General features: G+C 39.2%; 1 protein-coding gene across 5 annotated transcripts in view; it reads right to left on the bottom strand.

Annotated features, from left to right (window-relative positions):
• The window catches only part of Utrn (utrophin), a 508,244-nt gene that overhangs the window by 27,054 nt on the left and 454,917 nt on the right, over window positions 1-26,273 (bottom strand). For 3 of the 5 annotated variants that reach the window (XM_052169847.1, XM_052169848.1, XM_052169846.1), the window contains 4 exons: window positions 26,043-26,209; window positions 23,579-23,690; window positions 6,832-6,968; window positions 160-198 (listed from right to left, as the gene is read on the bottom strand). In XM_052169847.1, the coding sequence (XP_052025807.1) occupies window positions 160-198; window positions 6,832-6,968; window positions 23,579-23,690; window positions 26,043-26,209 (455 nt within the window). Of the gene's footprint in view, window positions 1-159; window positions 199-6,827; window positions 6,969-23,578; window positions 23,691-26,042; window positions 26,210-26,273 lie in introns of those variants that run through there. The other 2 variants (XM_052169849.1, XM_052169850.1) reach the window with 2 other exon arrangements.

Raw genomic sequence — 26,273 nt, 5'->3', positions numbered from 1 at the left:
GACAGATGTTACCAGTTAGAAGGTTAGTTAAGTAATGAAACTGCCATGCACACAAACCACCAGCGCTGTCACCCAGGATGTAGATGTAGTAGTTTAGTCCCAGGCTAATACTCCTGATTAGAACTCCCCTCCTGTGCACAGGGGGCTGTGAATACTCACTCATAGTGCTCTGGCCACATACTGATGAGCGTGATAGGACTGCAGAGAGGGGACAGGGAGACAAAAGTCACAGAACAAACATTTAGAGCGATTACAGACCAAAGCAGGAGGAGGCGGATTCTCACTGTCTTCTACTCGTTTGGTCACCTTGATAATCACCGCCAGGGAAACCAAAAGCAACTTTCCCAGCACTTGTAGCATCCAGGTGTCAAGATGGTCATCACATTTTAGAACAGTGACATTGAAAAGATCAGCCAAATGTTCTAAAATCGCTCCACATTATAGGCGGTTGGAAGATAATGTACCAGAATATTCCCAAGGAGACATAATTACATATATTTTTTTCTTGGAGAAGACATGTGATGAGAGAGTTGAATTTATTACCTAATTGCTAGACTATTGACATCAGAATTGTAGTAAAAAGGGTTTTCTGACTCTTCATTCAGAAATATAAAAGTTTAAATTATGTGTACACTGTATTTCTCAATTTCAGATACACTTGGAAGAGAAAAGCCTTCCTGCCTACCTATGCCCTACTCAAAGAGTCAAACCATCAGTACATTGAGGGTGACTTCTCTAGGACAGGACCGACTTCCAGTGAGTATCATGTTATTAACTAGAAGTTCTCTCTAGGAAACTACATGGGCCAACTGTTCTGCTTGAATCAGGTGCTTGGGTCTGCGGCTGGAGAATTCACTGTCACCTGCAGTGCAGGAGAATTCACTGTCACCTGCAGTGCAGGGGCAGCTGAGACTTCCAGATCCTGTCGGAGCTCCAAATCTCCATGAAATGCCATTGAAACAATTCATCCCAATTAAACAGTAGTTTAAACTCTTAACTTCTGAAAGAAGATGATGATGAATTACCTGATGAATATAGAAATTTAAAAGCACAAGGAAGATGAGTACTCTGTTTAATTATGTAAAGTCTCTTGAAAAAGCTAATGCTGATCAAGCAAAACCCTTTTAGATTTCCCTTTCTATTACATGTGTGGACTTGAGACATAGTTAATGACCTTATTATTTCCTGCTGTGAAGCACAAGATGATGTGTGCGCGGCAGACGTTAAAGAGATGGAGGTCATCTTATTGGGTGGAAAGCTAAAGTTCTTTAGACCTGCTTTCAAAAACTGGGCATTCATCCTCTATGCCTGCCAAAAATAGGTATTCTGTAAATCGAGTTAACTGTGTACGTGTAAAGGAGATGCAGGAACAGTGGAGACACAGTATTATTACTTCTCTTTAGTATATCACTACCTCTCGTTATCCCTGAAACAGGGACAGCAAATGTTAAGAGACAGACAGCTCTGCACCCTGCATCACACTTCCCGAAACAGTAACTGCTTAAGACATTATCTCTAAAATTCAAGCATTGGACAACATTCGATATAAGATTTCAACAGAAGAAAAATTGTGAGATATATATATATATTCTTAAGAAACCTTGGCAAAGCTTTGTGGATTGGCTTGAGCAATTCTTAGGAAGTTAATTGTTGGCACAAAAATTTGTGAACTAAGAATGGAACAGACAGAAAGCGGGACTGAAAGAAAAACATTTTTTCATGGAGGTTATCAAATAAAGGAAACAGATACAAAACCAAACTTGAGGTTTCTCCGCCTTCAGAGGACTTTAGTTCCCAGGGAGAGTAGGATACCTGCTCACACTCAGTAGGAAGGAAGAACAGCAGCAAGGTGCCTCACAGCTGGGACCCATGGTAAGGAGGGTTGAGCTCACTGGGCAGGCTGCTTGTATAGCATAGGGGAGTCGCTGACTGCCATCGCCAGCACCCAAATGTAGATAAGTAAATCATAATATAATAAAGGCAGCACCAATCTGTGCGCTACCAATGACTTAATAAAGGACCTGCTTCCTGCTGTTCAGTGTAGCGGCCCAGCGGGGTGTTTTGACTAATTTTATATGCTATGAGAAGAATCAGGCTCTAATATAAATGGAAGTCTATGAATTCCAACACAGACTTTAAAGAATTTGGTGAGCCTTTTAATGATGCAAATTCCCAGTAGTCTCCTCATATTTCTGGCCTTTTGATTCTTTAACCCATTGGCTCCAAAGCTGGTAGGTAACTGGTTCTACCTGTTAGATCATAGCCTGGTGCCTGAAAACCAGACCAGGCTTAACATGGTCACCTACCTCACCACTCCCTACCCTAGTCTGTGCACTGAAGGCAGGGAATTAACAAGTCCCTGTTGATCTGGCTGGTTCTTATACCATAAAATATAATGTAAAGGTGTCAACAAATATACTTTCTTATCTATGTTGTGTGGAGCTATAGCCAAGCTCCCCAACTTCTCTGTCTATCTGTATTGTGCACTTTCCACCTTTACCATGCTGTCTATAACTAACACTACCCACAACACTGTCTGTAGCTAGCACTACCTATAACACTGTCTGTAGCTAGTATTACCTATAACACTGTCTATAGCTAACACTAGCTATAACACTGTCTATACAATGGCTAACACTAGCTATAACACTGTCTATACAATGGCTAACACTAGCTATAACACTGTCTATACAATGGCTAACACTAGCTATAAAACTGTCTATACAATGGCTAACACTAGCTATAACATTGTCTATACAATGCCTAACACTAGCTATAACACTGTCTATACAATGGCTAACACTACCTATAACACTGTCTATACAATGCCTAACACTATCTCTTCTACCCTTTCACCTTAAAGGAACTTTCTTTACAAGACTTGTATTTGTATTTATCTGTGTATATGCCACTGTGTCTACCCTATTTCTGTACATGAAAAATGTAGGGTGGGTACCTTTGGAAGCTAGGAGAGAGCATTGAATATCTAGGAGCTAGAGTTATACTTGGTTGAAGCTGCCCAACATAGTCAATGGAAATTGAACTCAGGTTCTCTGAAGAGCAGCTTGGGCTGGTAACTACTGAGGAATCTCCCTAGCTCCTAGGCCAACTTTCTTAATGCTTCTATAATTCTCTCTCAGGCTCATCATGTTGCCTCCAATGTGATGCATTGCCCCTCAAAATGCTCTGCCATGACCATGGTTCCTGTGTTAGTGAAGCCTCCTCATTCCTAATAAAAGTTCATTTTCTGAAGGGTAATCTCATGGCAACATCTTTCCTGACCATCCACCTCTCCTTTCTTGTTAATGTTACCTGTGAACTCTCAAAACAAACTCTGAAGATGTGGGTGTAGATAACGAGGCCTTTTCTTATCTGGCTTTTTCCTCTCTCATTCTTTGGCTTGGATACTAGTTTCCTGTTAGAACTTCAACCGAGGTTTTTGAAAATGAGTCATTTGGGCCGGGCAGTGGTGGCCCACGCCTTTAATCCCAGCACTTGGGAGGCAGAGGCAGGCAGATTTCTGAGTTTGAGGCCAGCCTTATCTACTGAGTGAGTTCCAGGATAGCCAGGGCTACACAGAGAAACCCTGTCTCAAAAATCAAAAAAAAAAAAAGAAAGAAAGAAAGAGAGAGAGAGAGAGAGAGAGAGAGAGAGAGAGAGAGAGAGGAAGGAAGGAAGGAAAGAAGGAAGGAAGGAAGGAAGGAAGGAAGGAAGGAAGGAAGGAAGGAAGGAAGGAAGGAAGGAAGGGAGGGAGGGAGGGAGAGAGAGAGAGAGAGAGAGAGAGAGAAAGAAAGAAAGAAAGAAAGAAAGAAAGAAAGAAAGAAAGAAAGAAAGAAAGAAAGAAAGAAAGAAAGAAAGAAAGAAAGAAAGAAAGAAAGAAAGAAAATGATTCTCTTGGCCAGTGAGTCGTTTCCACTGCCTCTGAGAACTCTCGAGTCCTCAGCACATGATTCGGGCAGGCTCAGCACTTATCAGCCTTGACCAACCAGCTCCCCAACTGCACCTGCTCTGTGTGGATTCTTCAGAGTGATGCACTTCATTATGGATATATTACCCAATACCAGAAGTGGGTGTTTCTTGTTGGTTGTTGTTATTGCTTAATCTTTGGGGAAACTAACCTAATTCTAAACCCAATAATAATCTCTCAGGACTCTCAAATTACTCCTGTCACTATTTTAAGCTTCGTCAACTTCATTATGAATACTGTATCCTTAATTTTACTCATTTGAAAATTCTTGCATTGAGATCTATTAAATTAATTGAATAAGCCTCAGCACAGACATGTTTACCCCCATTTAGTAATAAGCGTTTCTTCCCACAGAGTCCCTTCATGCAAGCCTGCATGGCTAATCATTGGTCAGAAATTTAAGCACGACATTTGCAAAGATGAAAGAGAGAGAAGTCAAGGGAAGCTCTAACCAGCTCCATAAATAACTTCAACACCTTCGCCACTTCAATGGTTTTTCTCCAATGTTCTCTCCTCCCACAAGTAGAAGAATAAATGAAATCAAACATTTTTTCTTTAAAAAAAAAAATTCCCTACCCACTCACATAAATTGTTCTACTGGATGATTAAGTGACCTTGTAGCAGAAGAGGGCTCAGCAGAAAAATGAACTACAGCAAATCCACAGAGCTCTGGGTAGGATTTGAAGAAGAACACCCACCCACACTAGCTATTAGCTCATAAATCTTGTTCAAAGGAGATTTTTTTGGCATCCAATTTAATCAGATGCCCCTTCCTTTCTTCTTGTATCTCTCTTGGAAAATGGTGGGAAATTTATGTTAAGCAGGGTGAGACATTTTTTAGTGTAGTCTATCAAAAGCAGAGAATGAAATTATTTTGCATGGTTTTCTATTCATTTTTACTTGAAAAAAAAGTCTCTAAGTGGATGGTTCAGTCAGTAAATGTGTTCACTGCAAGCAGAAAAGACATGAATTCAACCCCCAGACCCCGACGGAATCAGGTCATCTAGGATCCTGGGACTTGCCGGCCAGCCAGCCTTGCTCTTCTGACAACAAGGTCCAGACCCAGAGTGTATCCCTGTCTCAACAATAAGTTGACAGCAATTGAAGAAGACAACCGATGTCAATCTCTGGTCTCCACACACCACAGATGAACTCAAGTGCATTCGCACAAATCAAATGTCATGATCATTTTGACATTTCAAGGCAAAGCATTAAAATTTAAAAAAGGAATATGAAATATCCATCTATCAATGACTCATGTGAAGGTGGAGATATTTGGGATGCAAAATGGCGATGAGTCAGAAACGGAGCGCAAGGCGACATTGCTCTCTTCCCGTTTAGATCCCAGCACTATGTGATAGTTGATCTACAATCCTATATGCCACAAAGAGCTATGGTAAAGGTTAAGTCGATGTGATTTGAACAGAAGGAAAATTTTATCAGGTCTTCAGCAAGCCAAATGTGTATTGGATACGATAAGAAGAATAATTAATATTCAATCTTTGAAGACAAAAGCATATTCAGAAAAGACATGCATGTTCTAAATATACTTAAATAGCTTTGTTTAAAATAAAACAAATGTTAGATTTATCTTATCATGCGGTGTGGAAGCAATTAGAAAAGAATTTATTTTTTGTGGGCAGTGTACCTATTTGTTGGGGTGTGTAGGCAGGTGTACATACCCACACATGGCGGCCAGGGGTAAATTCTGGGTGTCTTCCTTAATCATCCCACATAGAGTTTTTAGTTCCATGGGTGTTTTGTTCACACACTCCAGTGTACAAAAAGCGTTGCAGTTGAAATGCTGAAGTACATACTTTAAACAGGGATTCAGTGATTTAAAATTACATCTACTGTGATCTCAACAGATGACTACCTGGTGAGTTACAGTGTCCATGCATGCGTGTCTACGGGCTCATTTTAACATCGCGCTCCTCATTTCAGGCTCTAGATTCTTTGGCTTTCTTTCTTAGCCTTATGATCTCATTGTAACTTTTCTCCCTCATAATTTCTTAGAAGATGCTTATCAACTCAAATTGCAGGTTTTTAAGCAATTTTGTCTGGTTTAGATATGTATAAAGATGCTTCAATTTTGCCAGTTTCATCTTTAAGGAGACTACTAAGAAATATAAAATGAGGGTTCAGAAAAGATGTGCATTTGATGTATAAAATGAAATATTATTGATAATTTACATTAAAAAAGATATGATGTGGGGATAAGGATATTTAACTCAGAGTCCTTGCCTAGCATGTGTAAGACTCGGGTTCAAGGCTGAAGAGATGGCTTAATGCTTAAGAGCACCAACTGCTCTTCCGAAGGTCCTGAGTTCAAATCCCAGCAACCACATGGTGGCTCACAACCATTTGTAATGAGATCTGACACCCTCTTCTGGTGTGTCTGAAGACAGCTACAGTGTATTTATCTATACTAAATAAATAAATCTTTAAAAAAAAAAGATTCAGGTTCAAACCAGTACCACAAAACAAAACAAAATAATGAAAGGTATTATAACAAAAAGATTGAAGCCTATAAAAGAGAGAAAGAAAGGGACATAAAGCAAAGAATGAAGGAGCAAATAATACCACATTTGACTGTGATATTTCTAAAGACATACATACATACATACAGAGAGAGAGAGAGAGAGAGAGAATCAAGAAAAGAAACATACATTCAAAAACAACAAACAAAAACTCCCAAGAAATACAAATTAACTGTTGATGAAGACTTGTTTCAAAATAAAATATTTCATCAGGACACGAATCTCTTTGGAAGGATGAAATTCCTTTCATGTTGTTAGCATTAGTATTGAAAACAATGAGGTAGGTGTAAGTGCTTGCAAACTGAATGCTAGAATGCAACTCACGTCTCTAGGTTGTCCCCCTCCAGCACAGTCTGGACAGGCAGGTAGCCAAGCCGAGGGTGTTTGGCAAAATATTTCTTGGATCTGAACTTGTTCTTCAGCACCTTGGTGAAATCTCGCACATCTTCCCCAGATGTTGTCTACAGGTTGAAAAAGTCACAACTCTGGTTAAAAAGGCTATAACAACACCTGCAACCGAAGCTGAGCACATATAAGTTGAAGGTCATTAAACGGCAACAACCTTATATAATTTTCAAAAGCACAGTATCAGAAAAATAAAGGGTAATTGGGACTCTACGAAAAACATATTCAGTACTTAAAATAATTTAAAAATTTAATAATAATTTTAAAAATATTAATTTTAATTATTTAAAAATAATTATTATTTTAAAAAATGTAAAAAAACCATTAAATAGCTTATTTATTCAGTATTATAACACTTGATCCCAAAAATAAGTGGAGAGCTTGCTGGTAGATTCCTAAACTGATTTCCTTCTACAGAGTACTGAGGCATCCCAGATGACATGCTTTTAATTGGTTTTTTTAAACTGAGGTCATTGCTTAGCCTAGGCTAGCTCCCCACAAACTAATGCACATTCTAGTTGGGAGAAATTTTAATCAATAATAAGGAAAAGGCAGGGGTAGGGGACATGGAAGGTGCATGCCCATAATGGCAGCACATACAAGAAAGAGACAAAAGGATCTGTAGTTCAAGGCCAGCCTGGTATACCTGGGGGGGGGTGGTAAATAAATCTCAAAAGGTCAGAGCAAGAAAACAAAGCAATCAAATGAACAAACCCTTCTAACCAGTCATGATGGTGCATGCCCATAATCCTAGAACTTCGGAGATAGAAGCAAGAGGAATAGGCATACCAGGCTAGCCTGGGCTACATAACACCCTTTCTGGGGGGAAAAAAAGGACAAGAGAAAAGGGAAAGGGAGGTGAGGGGTGGGGAGGTGAGGGGAGGGGAGGGGAGGGGAGGGGAGGGGAGGGGAGGGGAGGAGAGGAGAGGATTCTGTAGGAAAAGTCGAAGTTTCTCTAGCCTCTATCTACCAAGCAGATAAACTATTGCTATACCCAGACTAAAATGTAATATGATATATAGTGTTACAATTTCCTTAAGGATTTCAAAATGTTTGGTATTTTAGTTTGTTGTTTGTTTCTGTTTTGTTGAGATAGGGTCTTATTACATAGCCCTGGAAATGCTACAACTTGCTCTGTAAACCAGGCTCTTAAGTGCTGGTTCCAAGGTCATGTGACACCATGCCTGGAAAGATTGTAAGTCTATAACCATTTACAAATGAGATGTGCTTAGACTCCTCAAAGCCATCTCTCTTACATGATTCCATAAACTCTACTCTAAGCCCAATTTTACATTATCAGCAATTCCAGTGTTCATATTCAACACAGACAGAAACTCTAGTCCTGAATATCCAGTTACATATTCATATTATTAGCAGAGAGTTGAATTACTACCTGGGTTATAGACCAATGAGTTTGCTTCCAAACTTACCACTGAGTGGATTCATTCCCCCTCTTTATAAGAAGACAGAGAAGTTGTCTACATAACACCAAAGGAACAATGAGTGTGTGAATGGACTGTGCTAACTGGTCCCACTTTCTGCCTTTTCTTTAATGGCAAGTGACCCAGCATCATAGAGACTTGTTTACAAACTGAAACTGTTGACTTCTATGATACTGGATAGGGATTTGTGATTCCACTGCTCCTGTGTCTGCCCTTAGCATAGGCAGTTCATATACAAAGAAATACCAAAGGAACAACATACTCCAGTTTCAGCTTGGCCTGTAACTAAGTTTGGCAATGGGAAGGCATTCATCTCTGAGTCTAGAGGACTTCAAACTGTAACCCTGAACTGAGTGAGAGAAAGTCACGTGACCAGGTTCCAAGCATCACCCCCAACTCCCAGCAGGGTACAGTGTACAACTCACTGGTTATGAGTCCACTCCTACTTAAACACCCACAACATTATCTACTTACATATACAATGTCTCCATTACTCTTCAAAGATACTATGACTACTACCCAAGCCCAGACCCTGGCCGGTATTAATAGTCTCTGTCTCTATGAGATTGTTTATTCTGGGTGTTTCATAGACAGACCTTCATATAGTACATCTTCTGTGGTTTCTATGCTGTTCGGGCTCATCTATTCTGCGTACCTATGTAGAATCATATTTGAATAAAAAGAGAAACCACTCAAAGGTCCAAGTCCAATCCTGCATTACACACTCTTCCTGAACTCTATCCAGGGCTTGGAAGACCAGGGCCAATCAAATCAAGCAATAAAGAAGTACCACCTCTCTATTTTTCCCCCATTACCAAAAAACCAACAAACCAACTTCCCCAAGAGTTAAGGCATATAGTGAAGTTAGATTGTTTCTAACAGTATATGTGTATTATAAAGGACACATCCATACAGAAACAGCATGTTTTAATTTCTTCAGTAATTTTTATGTTCGGGGGAATATATGTGCCATCCAAAGTTGTAATCTATGGCTGTTATTTCACTAGCTCCATAAACTTTATCACAACACCAGAGGAAATCTGAAAAGCGACTCTTCTCATAGCCTTGAGAGATGACCTTCAGTGTAACAAGGTAATTCTAAAGTTGGAATAGAGCCAAGGAAATGAATTAAGCCTAATTTTTGCACTGAAAATGGTAAAACGTTGACATAGACTTGGTCCAATTAGCCACCTAATGACAGTTCCTAGCATCTCTCTATTTTAGAGTGCTAATGCAATGCTTTGTCAAAGAGAAGCCCGCCGCCTAGGATAATGGAAGCCATCATTGCCATCAAATTCAACTCTCACTGCACATTAGGTGCAGTGCTTTGTTGTTTAAAAGCAGACAGCTGTTGCTGTTACGGAGGGAAGAACGGAATGTGAAAGAACTTACTGGAAATTACTGCACAATGAGTCAACCTGTTAGATGCCACATGCATTTCTTGGATCATTAGACTTTTTTCCCTCACTTTATTGAAAATAGATTCTTTTCTCTCATAATATATCCTGATTACAGCCTCCCCTCCCTCTACTTCTCCGGCTTCTTTCTCTCCTCCCTTCCTATCCAGATCCACTCCCTAGACAAGAACTCACTAGAAAAGAACAGGCTTCTAAAAGATAATATTAAAATATAACAAAATAAAATGCTGAAAGATGAAACAAAACTATCATATCGAATTTGGATAGGAAATGCACCTCAGTGGTAGAATTCTGCTGAAAAGCAACCCGCCGTGTCTTCTACAGACTATGTGATGTCCTTGCAGGATCTACAGTTCCCACACACTTTTATTTTCTTCTCTTTCCATGACATGGTGACAATCTTGTAGGTTCTGTGGCTAATGGTGGCCTGTCACCATCCAGTTTTATCTGAGGGCTTTCTTGGTCCAGGATTGTATTGCAAATATTGGCTTTGTGGATTTCTGGGTTTTGCTAACTAACTGCTCGGTGACTTTTTAGGTAACTAACAAAGAAGAGAGAACAGCAAACACAAAGAGAACGAGGTAGCCTGAAGCCACAGAGCCACCATCTCCCTCTAAGTCCCTCAAGACTGATAGCTCACAAGCCTGTAAGAACTCCTAGAGAACCAAATAACCCCATTAAAAAGTGGGGGTACCGAACTAAACAAAGATTTTTCACATGAAGAACTTCGGAGGGCTGAGAAACACCTTAAGAAATGTTCAACATCATTAATCATTAGGGAAATGCAAATCAAAACAACCCTGAGATTTTACTTCACACCAGTCAGAATGGCTAAGGTCAAAAACTCAGGAGACAGCAGGTGCTGGTGAGGATGTGGAGAAAGAGGAACACTCCTCCACTGCTGGTGGGATTGTAAGATGGTGCAACCACTCTGGAAATCAGTCTGGCGGTTCCTCAGAAAACTGGGCATGGCACTTCCGGAGGACCCTGCTATACCACTCCTGGGCATATACCCAGAGGATTCCCCAGCATGTAATAAGGACACATGCTCCACTATGTTCATAGCAGCCCTATTTATAGTAGCCAGAAGCTGGAAAGAACCCAACAGAGGAATGGATACAAAAAATGTGGTATATTTACACAATGGAGTACTATTCAGCCATTAGAAACAATGAATTCATGAAATTCGTAGACAAATGGATGGAGCTGGAGAACATCATACTAAGTGAGGTAACCCAGACTCAAAAGATCAGTCATGGTATGCACTCACTGATAAGTGGATAATAACCTAGAAACTTGGAATACCCAAGAAATAATCCACATATTAAATGATGTCCAAAAAGAACAGAGGAGTGGACCCTGGTTCTGGAAAGACTCAATGCAATGGTATAGGGGAATACCAGAACAGGGAAGTGGGAAGGAGTTGATGGAGGAACAGAGGGAGAGAAGAGGGCTTATGGGACTTGCGGGGAGTCAGAACCCAGAAATGGGAAATCATTTGAAATGTAAATAAAGAATACATCGAATAAAAAAAAATCCATGTCTTATATCATAAAAAGATGGTATAAAAAGAAATGTATTCTAATGAAGAGTTGGGAGGGTCTGGGGGCCCAACAATAAAATGTTACATTTGAACTTAAAAAAAAAAAAAGAACTCAACGTGGACAACAGGGAGCTGCCCTCTTCTTATTTTCTTCTTCTTTCAAAGCTAATGATAGCGAGCCATTGTGAAAATATTGGGCACAGGAATACGCAAGAAACACCCCATTCTCCTGAAGTGAAATAGCAGTGAGAGGATCAAAGCTCATTTAAGTAATGGGAACAGTTAGTTCTCCACTGGCTTTCCATCACCATGAATGAATGAATGAATACAATACTGAAAGGTATTGCCCAATTGTAAAGTCTACCATGGAACCAATTTAATCATGCAAGCCTCTACCAAAGTCTTAAGGTATTGAAACCAAATAACTGTATTCCCAGGCTCTGTTTTATCAACAGCAATAATAATAATTAAAATCAGCGGTATTTTGTTACATATAGTGGGTATATGTAACATGTATAATGTGTAGTGTGTATATGTGTATATGTATAATGTATAAAATAAACTAAAACATATATAATCTTTTTATATATTTGGGGGTATATTTGTTTTGCTTGCATGTATGTCTGTGTGCCACAGATATGAAGTGCTTGCATAGGGCAGAAGGCATAATATCCCCTAAAATCTAAGTTATAGACAGTTAGCAGACACGTGGGAGCTGGGAATCAAACCTAAGTTCTCTATAAGACGAGCCACTGTTCTTAACCACTAAATCTTCACTCTAGCCCACATCAAGAATATTTTAAAATTCTCTCCAATTACTCCTTAATTGAGAGCAAATAGAGTCACTTCCAGATAAGTAGACTTTGAGATTATCATTGCTTTCAATTGAATATCTATATATTAATACATGCCCATGAATTCCTATGTCCCTGTTCCATGTTTTAAACTGCATATCCGTAGCTCAACTGTTGACTCCCTGCACACACTTATACTTGAAATGCACTGAGGAATGACTGAAAGTCATTTCCTTCTCATTAATGTAAACCACAAACAGAAAAGCAAGGTCAAGGTGCAGAAGACTCTAGAATCCAGAAATGCCAAGTGACTTGTTGAATAAATTACTCCTCTACTTCAACTGAAGAACCACTACTAATGCCAGAGAACCACAAGGCACCATGAAAAAAGAGACTGTTCACAATGATGCCAAAAACAAAAAAAGAAACAAAAACAAAAATAAAACAAACAAAAAAAAACCCAAGGACAAAATCCAACTGCTAATTCCAGATTAATTTAAGATGAATAACAAAAATAACAAAAAGCTTATTTAAAAATAAGCAAAACTATAACCATTTTTTATCTTCCAGTAATTTTTCTTAGTCATAACTCAAGTAACAATATTATCTATGTTTATAACAAATATGTCCAACATTAGATTTCCAACTATTAAATTCAAATATTAGTAAGTTGTAAAGAGGGAAATATAGGCGTGTGATGATTTAAATCAAGGTAATATAAAAATGTATAGTCATGGGATACATGTAAGTAAGAAAATGTTGCCAAGTGGACTATGTATAAACACTGGAATTATTAAAGAAAAGCACCCTCATTAGCAAGGTTTATTGAGTGATGACAGAGCTGATAGCCACGTGCACAGTTCTAAACGGTCCATTTCATTATCTTAAGACTTGGAGACACTCACAGGAATTTTTCTTTTTTAATGGCCAAACATACCCTGGGTTTTCACTGATTTCAACAAGGTAAAAATAAGACACGTTTGAATTCTACAGCTTGGTTAAATCAGTAAGAGAATCTCAAAGCTGTCTGAATCTTAATGGGGGAAAAAAACCCAGAAAGCTAAAAAATTAAGTAACGTTGACAGAATCACCATGAACAAGCATTAATAAGCAACCAATATAAAGCAGAGCTTGTCACAGCCTCCTCTTAAGAGCTAATGGCTCATCTACATGTACCAGACTTGCTGGGAAACCAATATCAGGGAGATAAGAGCCGAAAAGCACCACTTTGGGATGCTGAAGTCAGAGAAACAGCAACGAGGCTGCATTTTTAGCATCTTGGCCAATATCCCAAGGCACATCTGAAGAAGCAGGCCTGCCAACACAAACCCTGCCGACTGCACCAGGGCAGAGTCAGCGCTTTCTTACAGTTGATACTCAGCCCTTCCAAAGGAGAGGATGCTGGCAGAAGGGAGGAGACAAAGCAACTGTGCCAGTTGGTCCCTTTTTACTCTTTTTATTTGATTTTTTAAAATTTGCCAATACAATTCAAAAAGACACAATTTAACTTAATTAAAGACATGTTTTTAAATATAATGTTTTGATTCTATTGGTTTCTAAAACCACAGATCAACCTATAAATTCACAACATTAAGAATATTATATAGCCAAAGGCCAAAAACAATAGGAAAATTCCTATACTTTAACAACTGGGCTATGACGACTTGGAACCTGACTTCAATGAGGGAAATATTTGGAGCCCAATCCTAATTGATCACCATATCCTCTACCCAAATGCCCAGCCTCAAGAAAAACAACTTTAGCTGTAAACTAGTCCATGAGATAAGATCAAATATGGTCTCCTAGCTGCTCTATACTCTGCAAGAAGTTATCTGCAGCCCTGTAAATTCTCTCTGTTCTTGATAAATTCTTTTTACCTGCCCATACCTCTTGTATTTCACACTATATTTTGCATAACAAATATGCTGAGAGTGGTTTTAAAAATAACATTCATTCTTTTTACTCTAGTACCCTGGAAGTCTCCATACTTTTGCTAGGTTGACTACAGAACCTGATGAAGCTATTGATGTGATTTGGAAACACACTGCTATTATTGGACTTTTCACGTAAACAAACAACACACACAATGTAGGTACTTGGAAATCTTAGCTTTACTGTTACTTCTGCAAAAAGAATTATCTTAGTTTACTTTGTTGGGTTTATACCACACAGAAATTCACAGCTAGATATGAATGTTTGTTGTTTCTGTTTGTGAGAAGTAACACATTGTATTAAATATGTAAGGCTTTAGGCACACAGGTTTGATTAAATGGAGTATTTTCTAAGTAATTAAGATACAACCAGACACTTGCTTAAGAATTACACTACCAATCTGTTTTTAAGTGACAGTAATTTAGCAAGTGACTTTTCACAGAGGTACCCACAACCCCCAGTTCCCACCTCAGTTCTTCCTAGTGAATCCCAGTGTAACCATCAGTATAATCTAGTTCCGTTCAACGACCTTCAACTGATCAAGATTTACAGTGACTCAAGACCAACAGTGAGAATCTGGACATAGCCAATACCTCTGCCCTTCCAGGTAACACATTTTTTTGTAAATATCTAATTTCTTCATCTCTAGATACACATCTCTCAAACACCCTAGCCAGCCCTTCATATTCTGAACTCTGTATGGAGTAATACCACATCCTCTGGGTTTTTCCTTTTCCCTAACTTGGGGGGTGGGGGTGCCTGTCTCTCAGCACATGGGCTCAGCTTTTATCTCTCTGCTCTTCCTGCTTTACCGCTATGGACTCTACTTGCTTCCATAGAGCTCCCTATAGCATGTTCCTATCTCTTTCCATAGATGAATCCCAGTGATGATGACAACAGAAAAGGGGGTTTCTACTCAATGGAGTGCAGTACATGTTGCCTCAAACAAGGCATTTGAAAAACCAGCAGAACCAGGATGGTCATTCTCTGATCTTCTCCCCCAAAGAAACTCACAAGGCCTCTCTTGGAGAGGTAGGGATCACCGCCTTTACCTGTTGCTAAGTGTTGAAAGTGTCCCACAGATTGTATTGAAAATCTAATCCTCGGTGAGGATAGGATGTTATGAGATGATTTCGTGATATGGACTCTGATCTCATCAGTGAGTGGATTAATGCTATGGCAGAAGAGCACCTGAAGAAGTGGATGTGTGTAGCTCTTTCTCTCTCTTTTTTGAGTGTCCATCAGCATTCAATAACCTAACACAACTGTCATGACCACATGCAGACTTTCATCTTGGATTTCTCAGACTCCAGAACTGTGTGACAAGGAACCAGCTGTAGTTTGGAAACAACCCATTTGAAAGTGTTCTCCCTTGACAGCAGCAGCAAATCTCTTGATGTTTTTTGAAGACACAGGACATGGAGTGGCGGCTTCACAAGCAGGCTTTTTACTTCTCTAGGACCATAAGCTATATGAGAACCTCTTTGTTCATTTAGAATTCTCTGTCTATTCTTCCTGAAATCCCTAGCACTGTATTAAACAGGCTTCCCCATTTTCCTGGGTCTGCATTTCCTCGTGAAAGTCTCAGAGTGCAGAGAAACTTGGCATTAAAAGAATTTGTGTGCATTTGATAATCTCTCTTCAGCTGTGCTCTTAGAAATAGGAAGAAAGGATGTGTCTTTTCTTTCCCTTACATTATTCCCCTCAGCCTCACCATCTATAACCAATGTACAGTTGAAGCCTTTCTAAAGATACAATATCACACAGTGATAGCCTGTCATTTTCTTAAATGTCCTCTTACTTCTGAAACCCTCTACATTCAATTTTGGTTAAATGTTGGGATGTAACTATATCTTAAGTCTTTCTAGAACTCAAAACATTTTTTAGTCTATAAGAAATAACTTGAAAAAAATAACCCTATTAACTGGACTCTTTAAAGTTTTCCCCCCTCTCTCCCTCCCTCCCCCTCACCCCCCCTCTGGCTTGAAGGTAGTAGATACAAGTTTTCTTTACCTCAGTAATTTCATTTCTAGCCCTTTCATCTGCAATAGGGTTTCTTCAGCATGAGGAAAGCCCACAATCACAAGACCATAACTACATGGGAATTTCTTACTGCTTTGGCCTTTAATTGAGATTATCATTGTCTAAGTCTAAATCTCCTAAGCAATGGCAGAGCCATAGATAACAACTCTTTGGTAATTAACCTCAGCTGTGCTCTTATGCCAAGGTAGCATCTGACTTATCTCTTGGTGACTGAGACTGACCCTAGCAGAGATTATAAGCATTTCCCAATTCTCCTTGGCATGTAATCCTATTCAGTGCTTGTTCATAGTTAATAATTACATACAGTCTTATAAATCATGTGTACCCCATCAGACTGAAATCTACTATTACTATTCAGCCATCATGGAAAATGGTCTGAAGTCCTTTAAAGAAGTCAAAGGATCGATACAAGGTGATCTAGAAATCCTACTTCTAGACATACACCCAAAGATAATAACATCATGGTCTCAAAGATGTATTGGTATGTTCACTGTAGCAGCATGTGTAGGAGCTGAGAGGTGAAACCAAGTTAAATATTGCACAATACATTGATAAGGAAATGCAAAACACACACAAACACACACACACACACACACAGAGGGAGGGAGAGAGAGACAGAGACAGAGAGAGAGAGAGAGAGAGAGAGAGAGAGAGAGAGCAGGGGGGAAGGGTGTATCTCAGCCTTATAAAAGAAGGACTTCCTCCCATTTTTGACAGACAGATGAACCTGAGACCTATACTGAGTGAAATGACTCAGATGTTCAAAGACAAATATTGCATGATCTCATTTATATAAAGAATGTAAATAAATGAGGAACCAAGCTGACAGTGGAGAGAGTAGATCGTGATTCTCAAATCTGGAGAGAGGTTCAGAAATGGAAGCCATCCAAACTGTCAGTTGTAAGATGAGTGAGTTCCTGAGTCTCCATAGAGAGCAGTGCAACTGTAGTTAAGAGTGAGCACTGGGTCTGGTAGGGCAGCCCCGTAGTTCTACCCTCTTAGAAGGCTGTGGCTGGAAGACAGCAAGTTCAAGGTCAATTGGAGCAATTTTGAAACTCAAAATAAAAATGCCTTTAAAAAGATCTGGGATAGAGCTCAGAGGAAAAGGGGTTTCCTAACACGTGTGAGACCCTGAGATTGGACCCCGGTAATGCCAATTCCAAAAACAAAACCCAGCCACACAAAAATGCTGTATGGATGGTACTGCAAAGTAACTTTTTAAAAAGAGAAGATATTTGCATTCTCTAATAACAAATTATTTTTCTAATTCAAATTAAATGTTTGTTATTTACAGCAGCAATGTATTTAAAGGAGACATTTCCATTACAGAGATAAATGGTTTTATTATTTAAATGTGCTAGAAATTTTATCTAAAGGCAATAGTGTTTAAAGGTAGGATCCTTAAGGGTGGATTACATCACAGATAACATGGCATACAGAAAATGTGGTATATTTACACAATGGAATACTACCCAGCCATTAAAAACAATCAATTCATGAAATTGTTAGGCAAATGGTTGGAACTGGAAAATATCTTCCTAAGTGAGGTAACCCAATCACAAAAGACCACACATGGAATGCAGTCACTGATAAGTGGATATTAGCCCAGAAGCTCTGAATACCCAAAAAACAATTCACATATCAAATGATTCCCAAGAAGAAGGAAGGAGAGGGCCTTGGTCCTGGAAAGGCTTGATGTAGCAATGTAGGGGAGTACCAGGACAGAGAAGTGGGAGTGGGTTGATTGGGGAATGAGCGGAGAGAAGAGGGGGCTTATGGGACTTATAGGGTGGGGAACCAGGAAAGGGGAAATCATTTGGAATGTAAACAGAGAATGTAGAAAATTTTTAAAAAATTAAAAAAAAAATTTTTCAGGTTAAAAAAAAAAAAAAGGATGGATTTGGTCATAAGAGCTACTTTTTAGCAGTGACAATTCCTGATACAGAATGTGTTTGGATCCCACCCCTGTCTTTCACACAGGCGTTGTCCTGCCCTCCCATTTTCTACCATGAAATGATTCAAGAGAGCCCCGCCCCACGAGGTCCCTCCCAGCTTAGCTTTCCTCACGTTTAGAAACATCAGTCAAGTAAGAGTCTGCTCATCACACATGACCCATCTGCAGCGTCACAGCAGCACGTAAGACTAAGCTTGGAGGCTGAGTCCTCCTTGAAGGTCCGTATATTAAAGGCAATCAATCTCCAGTGGGTTCTTCTAGAACTTGGCAGAAGCTTTTTGAAGGTGAAGCTTGTTGGGTAGCCAAGTCCCTGGCATGATGATCTTCAAGGGGATTGTGGGATACTGTCTCTGCTTCTTTTCTCCACTCTATGGCTAATGATGGAAGTGGTTTGTTTACTGCATGCTTCTACAATAAAGTACTGTTCTTATGAGAGCTCCAATGCCTAGGGCAGGCTATGAGGATTCCTCTACAAGTATCAGTTAAGTTATTTTGGAGAAAAATAGAGAGAAAGGGGACACACACTAACTATAATCCAAGTCACGTTATCACTTGAACATAAACTTTTGTTGAACTGATTGAAGGAATTATTAAGGTACAAATTTGGATTATAGAATAGTAATGGGTAATAAGAGTTAAAACTAATTTCATAAAAACAGAAAAATTCCACTCCATTTCCTCATGTAAATATTTTATTAGTAGTATCATAAAATACCTTCATGAATCATGAGAGCTAATTCATACCTCATTAGTCTTCCTACATCTAAACACAAACACTGTTACAAATAATACGCTGATAGGTTGGTGAAACATTTGGGGAGTTCAGAGGGCTTCAAATGAGGCTGACAAATTATACTTTTTAGCAATAAATACATTGAGAGAATGGTAAGGTGTGACCTTGAAGGAGAAAGACAGGGGCCAGTGATATGAACAGGCCATTTTCTTAACTAGAAATGAAGATGAGTTGTGAGAACTGCAAATAACATGGTGCTTATGGAAAGGTCACAACCATTTACTGCACAAATATCACTTACTATCACTTTATTGAAAAAAAAGAAAAACAAATCTGAGTACTGTTTGGGCCCATTTTTTAAGGTAGATGTTAAGGTGAAGATGAATGGACCATAAATACAGCTCGTTTATAAAGAATTGAGTAGAAAGGAAAAGATCTAAAGAATTTAGGTGAAATTAATTGGAATGTAATTAAGGCACATCATGCCATGTAAAGGAAAGTATGACTCTATGACTCAGTTTACAGATAATTCTATGGAAATTAGAGAAGGTTATGAGATTATAAGTAGATTGATTGTCTAGCATGCTCTGTGGTGGGTTGTTTCCCTAGCATGCACATAGTTCTGGGCTTGATTCCCAACACAAAGCAGATAAAAATGAACTATAAGTTGTAGGTTAAATGTAGAAACTAACTCGGATAGGATTGCCACATAAGTTCAGGAAAAATCTTGGCTACAGGATGCCAGAGAGTTCTAGCAGGCAAAGCCAGCTAACAGTTTTGTTGCTATTGAAGACCACTCTTATTCCATAGTGATCTGATAGGAGGCATGGGATTAGTTCGATCTTCTTGTATTTGTTGAGGTCTGTCTTGTGACCAATTATATGGTCGATTTTGGAGAAGGTACCATGAGGTGCTGAGAAAAAGGTATATTCTTTTTCTTTAGGGTGAATGTTCTATAAATATCAGTGCAGCAGTATAGGGCAAAACCAGAACAGGGAAGTGGGAAGGGGTGGGTGGGAGAACAGGGGGAGGGAAGGGGGCTTATGTGACTTTCAGGGAGTAGGGGGCCTGAAAAGGGGAAATCATGTGAAATGTAAGTAAAAAATATATCGAATAAGGAAAAAAAAAAAGTTCAGGAAAGGCCAAATGCTCCCCTCCCCCACCTAAAGGATGACAGCATCCAGGAAATCAAAGAGCAAGCTGGACTCTCAGAAAGGAAAGTCACTTGGGACTTTCCACATGAAAGGAAGAGTTTGGAATGGCTTAAATCAGTGGTTCTTACCCTTCCTAATGGTATAACCCATGAGTACAGTTTCTCATGTTGTGTTGACTCCCAACCAGAATATTATTTTCATTGCTACTTCATAACTGTAGTTTTGTTAGCTATGAATGGTAATACAAATATCTGTGTTTTCTGATGGACTTGGTACTCATCATTCGACCTGAAGGGGTTGTGACCTACAGAATGAGAACTGCTGACTTGGGAGTTTTTCTTTTCTTTTCTTTTCTTTTCTTTTTAAATTCAACATTAGTAGTAGGAAAGGAGACTTGATACATATATCAGTGGTTACAAACAGGCTTCCATTGGTCAATGATTATTAAGCACGCCTTGCTTTCAAATTGCTTAGAAATGTTAGGAATTTATTAGAAATTACTGTATTCAATGAGAATAAAAACAGTAATTCTACATCATTCCTCTAACCTCATCCACTTATCTTGATTTTCCCATTTAATACTAGATCTGTATAATCAGCTCCCTAAATTCTGAGCTATTATCATGTAAATATTAACATTATACTTCTTCCCAATTCAAGGCCCTTAAAAGGATCTGAAGGGCATCTCACAACCTGACACTATTTCATCAAGCCTTTGTTCTCCCACTGTCCCTGTCATTAGGCAGAAGGCCTAGCTAGTTGCAGAGTGACCTTGCTCAGAAGATCCCCAGCTCGGTTTAATGGTCCTTTATTGTCATTTGGAAATTCATTGTAACTTTTGAACAGGGGATCCCACCTTTTCATTTTTCTCTGGGTGCATCAGTTTAGGACCCAGTCCTTTGCTCCAGTGCCTTGTCTGAAGGACAGGTTCCACTTCAGTTCTATATATTCTGGTCAGCCTCTTGCCCACTATCAAAGCACTTTCTGAGAGTGCTGTCTCTTCCTTCTGTAATGCCCCCGCTACTCTACCCCATTCCCTACACAGTTACTGAATCTCTCCACCTTCAGGTTCAATCCAAAGGTTAATTTCTCAAACTGGACCTGGTTTCTCTCATCTAAAATGGCTTCTCCCATCTCCTTATCCTGCTTTTCAAATATAATCCCTGCACCCTGAATCATCTCATTTCTGTTTCCTTGCTCACTATCAGATATTCCCTCTTCCTACATAAACAGCAGTGGGAACATCAGTAACCTTGCCTTTCCTAGACAACTGACAGACCATGAGAGTTGACTCTAGAGACAGAGTCTCTCCTTGATCTGACTAAGGTTAGAGTTCATAGCCTTCTAATCTGTTGAATTTATGACCTATAAAAATAACACATGCTTAGGTCAAATTGTTCCATCCATTCCCCTCCCATTCTCTTTTAAAAGACTTGAACAGGCATCACCTTGATTTCTGATAGCTCAAGGCTACATACTTCTTACGACCTCTGGCTGCACATACTAGCACAGATACAAGTAGATACCTTGTAGAAACTTCTGCTGCTAAAAAACCCATTTACTGTCTCCTGTAACCTAATGCTGAAGATGAGCCCTGGCCACTCCCAGAGGACTCATCAATAAGGAATGAGGAGTCTAAATCCTTGATGTAGTTCAGAAATAGGTGGAGGTGATCTCTTAGAACTCAGGAGTCTTGCTCTTGAGGACCTGGAAAGCTATTTCTCTGAAAGAAGATTATTAGGCAAGAAAGCAATGTCTCCCATGTTTTATCTTAACACCTTGAACTGGAGACACAGCTGGTCTCCAGCATCACACTGGCTGCCTTTTGTCACTTTTCTCTTGCCTTCTGCTTACCCCTGTCCCTCTCTCTGCCAAGCCAGCACCCCCTTCTAACATGCTCAGACATTTCTGAGCACTATACTATGTGTACAGGCATACTCCTCACATATACATGTGGATTCTACTGACTGAATTGTCCTACCACTTCAACTAGCAGCTAGCTTTGATAATCATGCAAGACATATAGTAAGTATTCAATCTTAGTTGGGTTAGTAAATAAGTTAATAACTGTAATAAATACTTCCCCAGCTTTCTTGGGAGCAATATTTTCCTAGTTAATGTTGGGCATCAAGATCATTTCATCTCTTACAATTCAGCAACATTTTCTAGAACTTTCCTCTCCACATGAAAGAGTCTTTATTTACTTAAAATAAGACACCAAGAATAGGAGAATTATATGTGCATATTCTACAAGTATTGCTGCTTTTGTATAGATTTATGATCTAAAAAGTTACTTAATTCTCTAAACCAAAGAAAATATACAACTCTATAAATAATTTTTGGCACAATCTGGAATGAAACTAAGGAATAGCTATTGACAGAAAATAAGGATAATCTTAGGGCAAAGCAACTGTAGATCAAAGGAACCATACAACTGTGTCCAATGCTAGGGCACTATGGCAAAATGAACACATTAACAAATGTGACTATATCATATGGTGGCAGACACCTCTGTTGGAAAATGACTTAGCATCAAGTATTTTGGCCACAGAGATACTCATATTCATTGACAAAGATCAACCACTTCTGGTCATTTTCTACCTTCTCAGTAATGCTCTTAAATGCTGTTTATAGGAAATTAAAGACCTAAATTTAAAAGATGGTTAAGCCAGTTATAGCAATTCATTCACTTAATAACGTGTGCTGGGAAGCTATGATCTAAGGAAAATGGGGGTGGAGTGGGCATAAGGGTGGATAGCTATTATCTACAAAGTCAAATGAAAAACTCCAGACGAAAAATATTCTATTATTAGCAAGCATGGTTGTGTATTACTTCAATCTTGGCCCTCAGAAAGCAGACATAGATAGATCTCAGTAAGTTCAAGACCAGCCTGATATACGTAGTGAGTGCTAGGACATCCAGAGCTACATCATGAGCTACGCACAATGTCTTTGAAAACATTAAGTAAAAAAAAAAAAAAAAAACATATGCATACATACTTTTTATAAAATTGGAACATGCTAATATTAGAAGGTAGTTTATTCAGAAACTAAATGTATGTATGATTTTTTTATTTCTCTATTTTTCATCTTTGATCATCTATAACTTTTTTTCAGAAAACATCCTTTAAAGGTTTAAGAGAAACATGGTTGTTTTTAGCAAGTAGTTTCACTTTCAACATAGGTAAATCAGCATGAGTTCTTAATATGCTTCCAAAAAAGTTAAGTTTAAAATGAAGACATATTTGGAAAGTTAGCAAATTATATTTGGTGTAATGTAGAATTTTTTTTAATTTGACACAAGAAACACCTTTTTAAAAGAAATAAAATAACAAAATTTACAACCATAAATTCTTGAAGGTTTAAAAAAAAGCCAGGTAAAAATTCATTGGATAAAAGTATCATTCCTAGCCAGGAGGTTGTGGTGCATGACTTTAATGCCAGCACTTGGTAGCCAGAGGCAGGTGGACCTGTGAGTTCATGGTCATCCTGGTCTATAAAAAGAATTCTGGGATAGCCAATGCTACACAGAGAAACCCTTCTCAAAAAAACCAATCCAACCAGCGAGCCAGTCAGTCAACCAACCAACCAACCAAACAAACAAACAAATAAACCAGTGATATAATTGGTCAGTTGATTCCAAAGGTACTTACCGGTATGCAGTATTCCACCATTGGGTAATGTAATTTGTGGCCTTTTGCTGTTCTACCAGAGAAGAAACAACTCTGGCAGACATCATAGTTAAAATGCTTCAGACTCCTGTACCTGTGATGGAGAAAAGAACAGGTATCACTCCTGCTACTTAACCCAGACCTGTGCCTTGGTGACAAGCTTCATGGTAAGGAAACCGAGCTACATCTGCTACAAATCCAAGACTTTGTCTCTCAGGGTCAATTTAGAAGTGACGGTTCATCTCTCCAACTGCGGGAGAGGAACTTAAGTATTTGGAATTTATTTATTTATTAAAAGGGATCCCAGATTATGGAGGAAGGTAGAGACCTTGCTCCTAAGTTAGGTTTTGTAAGCTTTTTAATTAATGTTTTTCTTTATTACTGAGAACTAGATGCAGGCATACAATGAAAGGTGACAAACATGTGCAAATGCGTCTTAGAGTCTGAAAACAACATGCTCGCATGTGTTTATACATGATGTGAAGTCTTGTGTCAATGTCAGAAGAGTGCAGGAGATCTGAATGTAGACAGAAAATGATAGAGAAAAGTCATGATAATGATTTTGGCACACATCATTTTAAAATATCAACAAGACCACTAATAAGAAATGAATATAAAATTCCTGCACAAAAGCACTGGTTTTTGCCTTAAGGGACAGGATGAATTCTTGGGCAAGGGTTTCCCTTGGAATTTTAAGGGACCGACTCACTGGGAAGAAGGGCACATCTTTTCCCTCCCTTCAAAAGGCAGAAGTGACATCCAGAGGAGCCAATTTGCTAGTAGAGATCAGCGTGAAATTCAAGTCATGGGTTGGGGATAACAGAGATTATGAAGGCAGAACTGAGCACCAAGATGACCCTGCAGCTCCAGTCTTGCCATATCTGTCTTTGCATTCTGTTCACATGAAAGGTGATGAAGCCTGCCTGTCATTCATGCTGCTGTGACCAGCTGTGTGGAACTGGAAATGAAACAATTCTTAGCTCGGTAAATACGTCATAGATCCAAGATTTTACTAAAACTCAATTTGAAGGACTGGAGAGATGACTCTGCAATGAAGAGCATTGTACTTCCAGACGATGCAGATTAGATTCCCAGAGCCCATACAGTAGCTGGCAACCATCTGTAACTCTAGCTCCAAGGGATCCAACATCTTCTTCTGGCCTCTATGGGTGCACACACACAGACACATATATGCATACACATACAGACACACACACAAATAAAAATAAATCTTACTTACTTACACACACACGTTCCTCATATCTTCACTTTTACAGAAAAGTTCAATATTACTTATAAGGTAAGTGTATTATCATTTTTGGCTGACCATAACTAACAATGTGATAAGTAATAATGTTTTATATACATACTGCTCTATGTAGTAACAATTTCTAAGACAAATCATAAACCCCAGGAAAAGAATGTGGCACACTTATTCAAGAGTTAATGAAGGAACCAACGTGAACAAACACTCCATCCTGTGAAGACCAAGGTACAGAGAGTCCTTGAAAGTCTTAAGACATTGGCACAGGGTCCTACATCGACTTCTCTAAGGTTTTAAGCCAATGTCCTTGACACAATGAGAAAACAAGATGGACTGAGTGTGGCAGGCCTGGCTTAGCCAACTATGAAGACCTACGTTCAGATCCTTCGGGAGATAGTGTGAATACTGGGGAAGCAGAGGCAGGATGATGCCCGGAGCCTGCTATGCAGCCTAGCTGAAGTCAAGCTCAAGATTCAGAGAGAGCTCTGTATGAAGAACAAGGTGGAGTCACTGAGAAAGATGAAGATGCTTGACCTCAACCTCTGGTCTCCATGCACATGCACACATATCCAGGAGGATATACATACATACATACATACATACATACATACATACATGCATACATACATACACACACACACACAGAGTGACAGAGAGAGAGAGAAAGAGAAAGGTAGGGGATGAAGAAATAGACTTAATCAGCAATATTAATGAGCAGATGAAATGTAGAATTGATCACAACAAACTTAGCAGACGGAACAGTTACCTGATAACTTCTTGGTTCATATTTTACATATTTTACATATTGCTTCCATCTTACTAAGTTTGATCCCAAACAACTTAGAACAGTCAACAAATTTGATCAAGACTACGTGTGCCTAATCTACAATGCAATTATCTACAATGCACGCACAGGCATTCCTATGGCCTCAGTGAAAAGGTATTTAGAAAACTCTCCGATTCTGGACTAAAGTATTACAAATAACTACAAGAACTAAAGTAAGTTTGTGTGTAGATCGTGAGGAGGAATGGTACTTTACAAAGATGAATGATGCGGAGCATCAAGGCTCTCCGGGGACAAACCACCAAGCAGGAATATGTGAGAAGGGACGGCGAGTGCAGCACGGGCCATCGGAGGAGAGCAGAAAGCACGGTGTTCTGATTTCTCTCAGTGCTTCTCACCTGAACCCAACGATCGGGCATTCTTTGCAGATGTTGCATTTGGCCTGATGCTTTGCAGTCTCCGCAGCTGCAACACGATGCAGGACAGGCAACCACACCATGGACTGTGGTTCCAAATGCATCCAGTCTATAAACTCCTTCACACTGATTTCTGGCTTGTTGTTATTCTGGGGGAAGAGACAGAAAATGAAAAACGTCTTCAGTGAAGCTGTAGTGATTGCTACCGTGGCT

This window comes from Apodemus sylvaticus, chromosome 23, assembly GCF_947179515.1.
Source record: "Apodemus sylvaticus chromosome 23, mApoSyl1.1, whole genome shotgun sequence".
Lineage (NCBI taxonomy): Eukaryota > Metazoa > Chordata > Mammalia > Rodentia > Muridae > Apodemus > Apodemus sylvaticus.
This window is presented reverse-complemented; position numbering and strand designations above follow the sequence as displayed.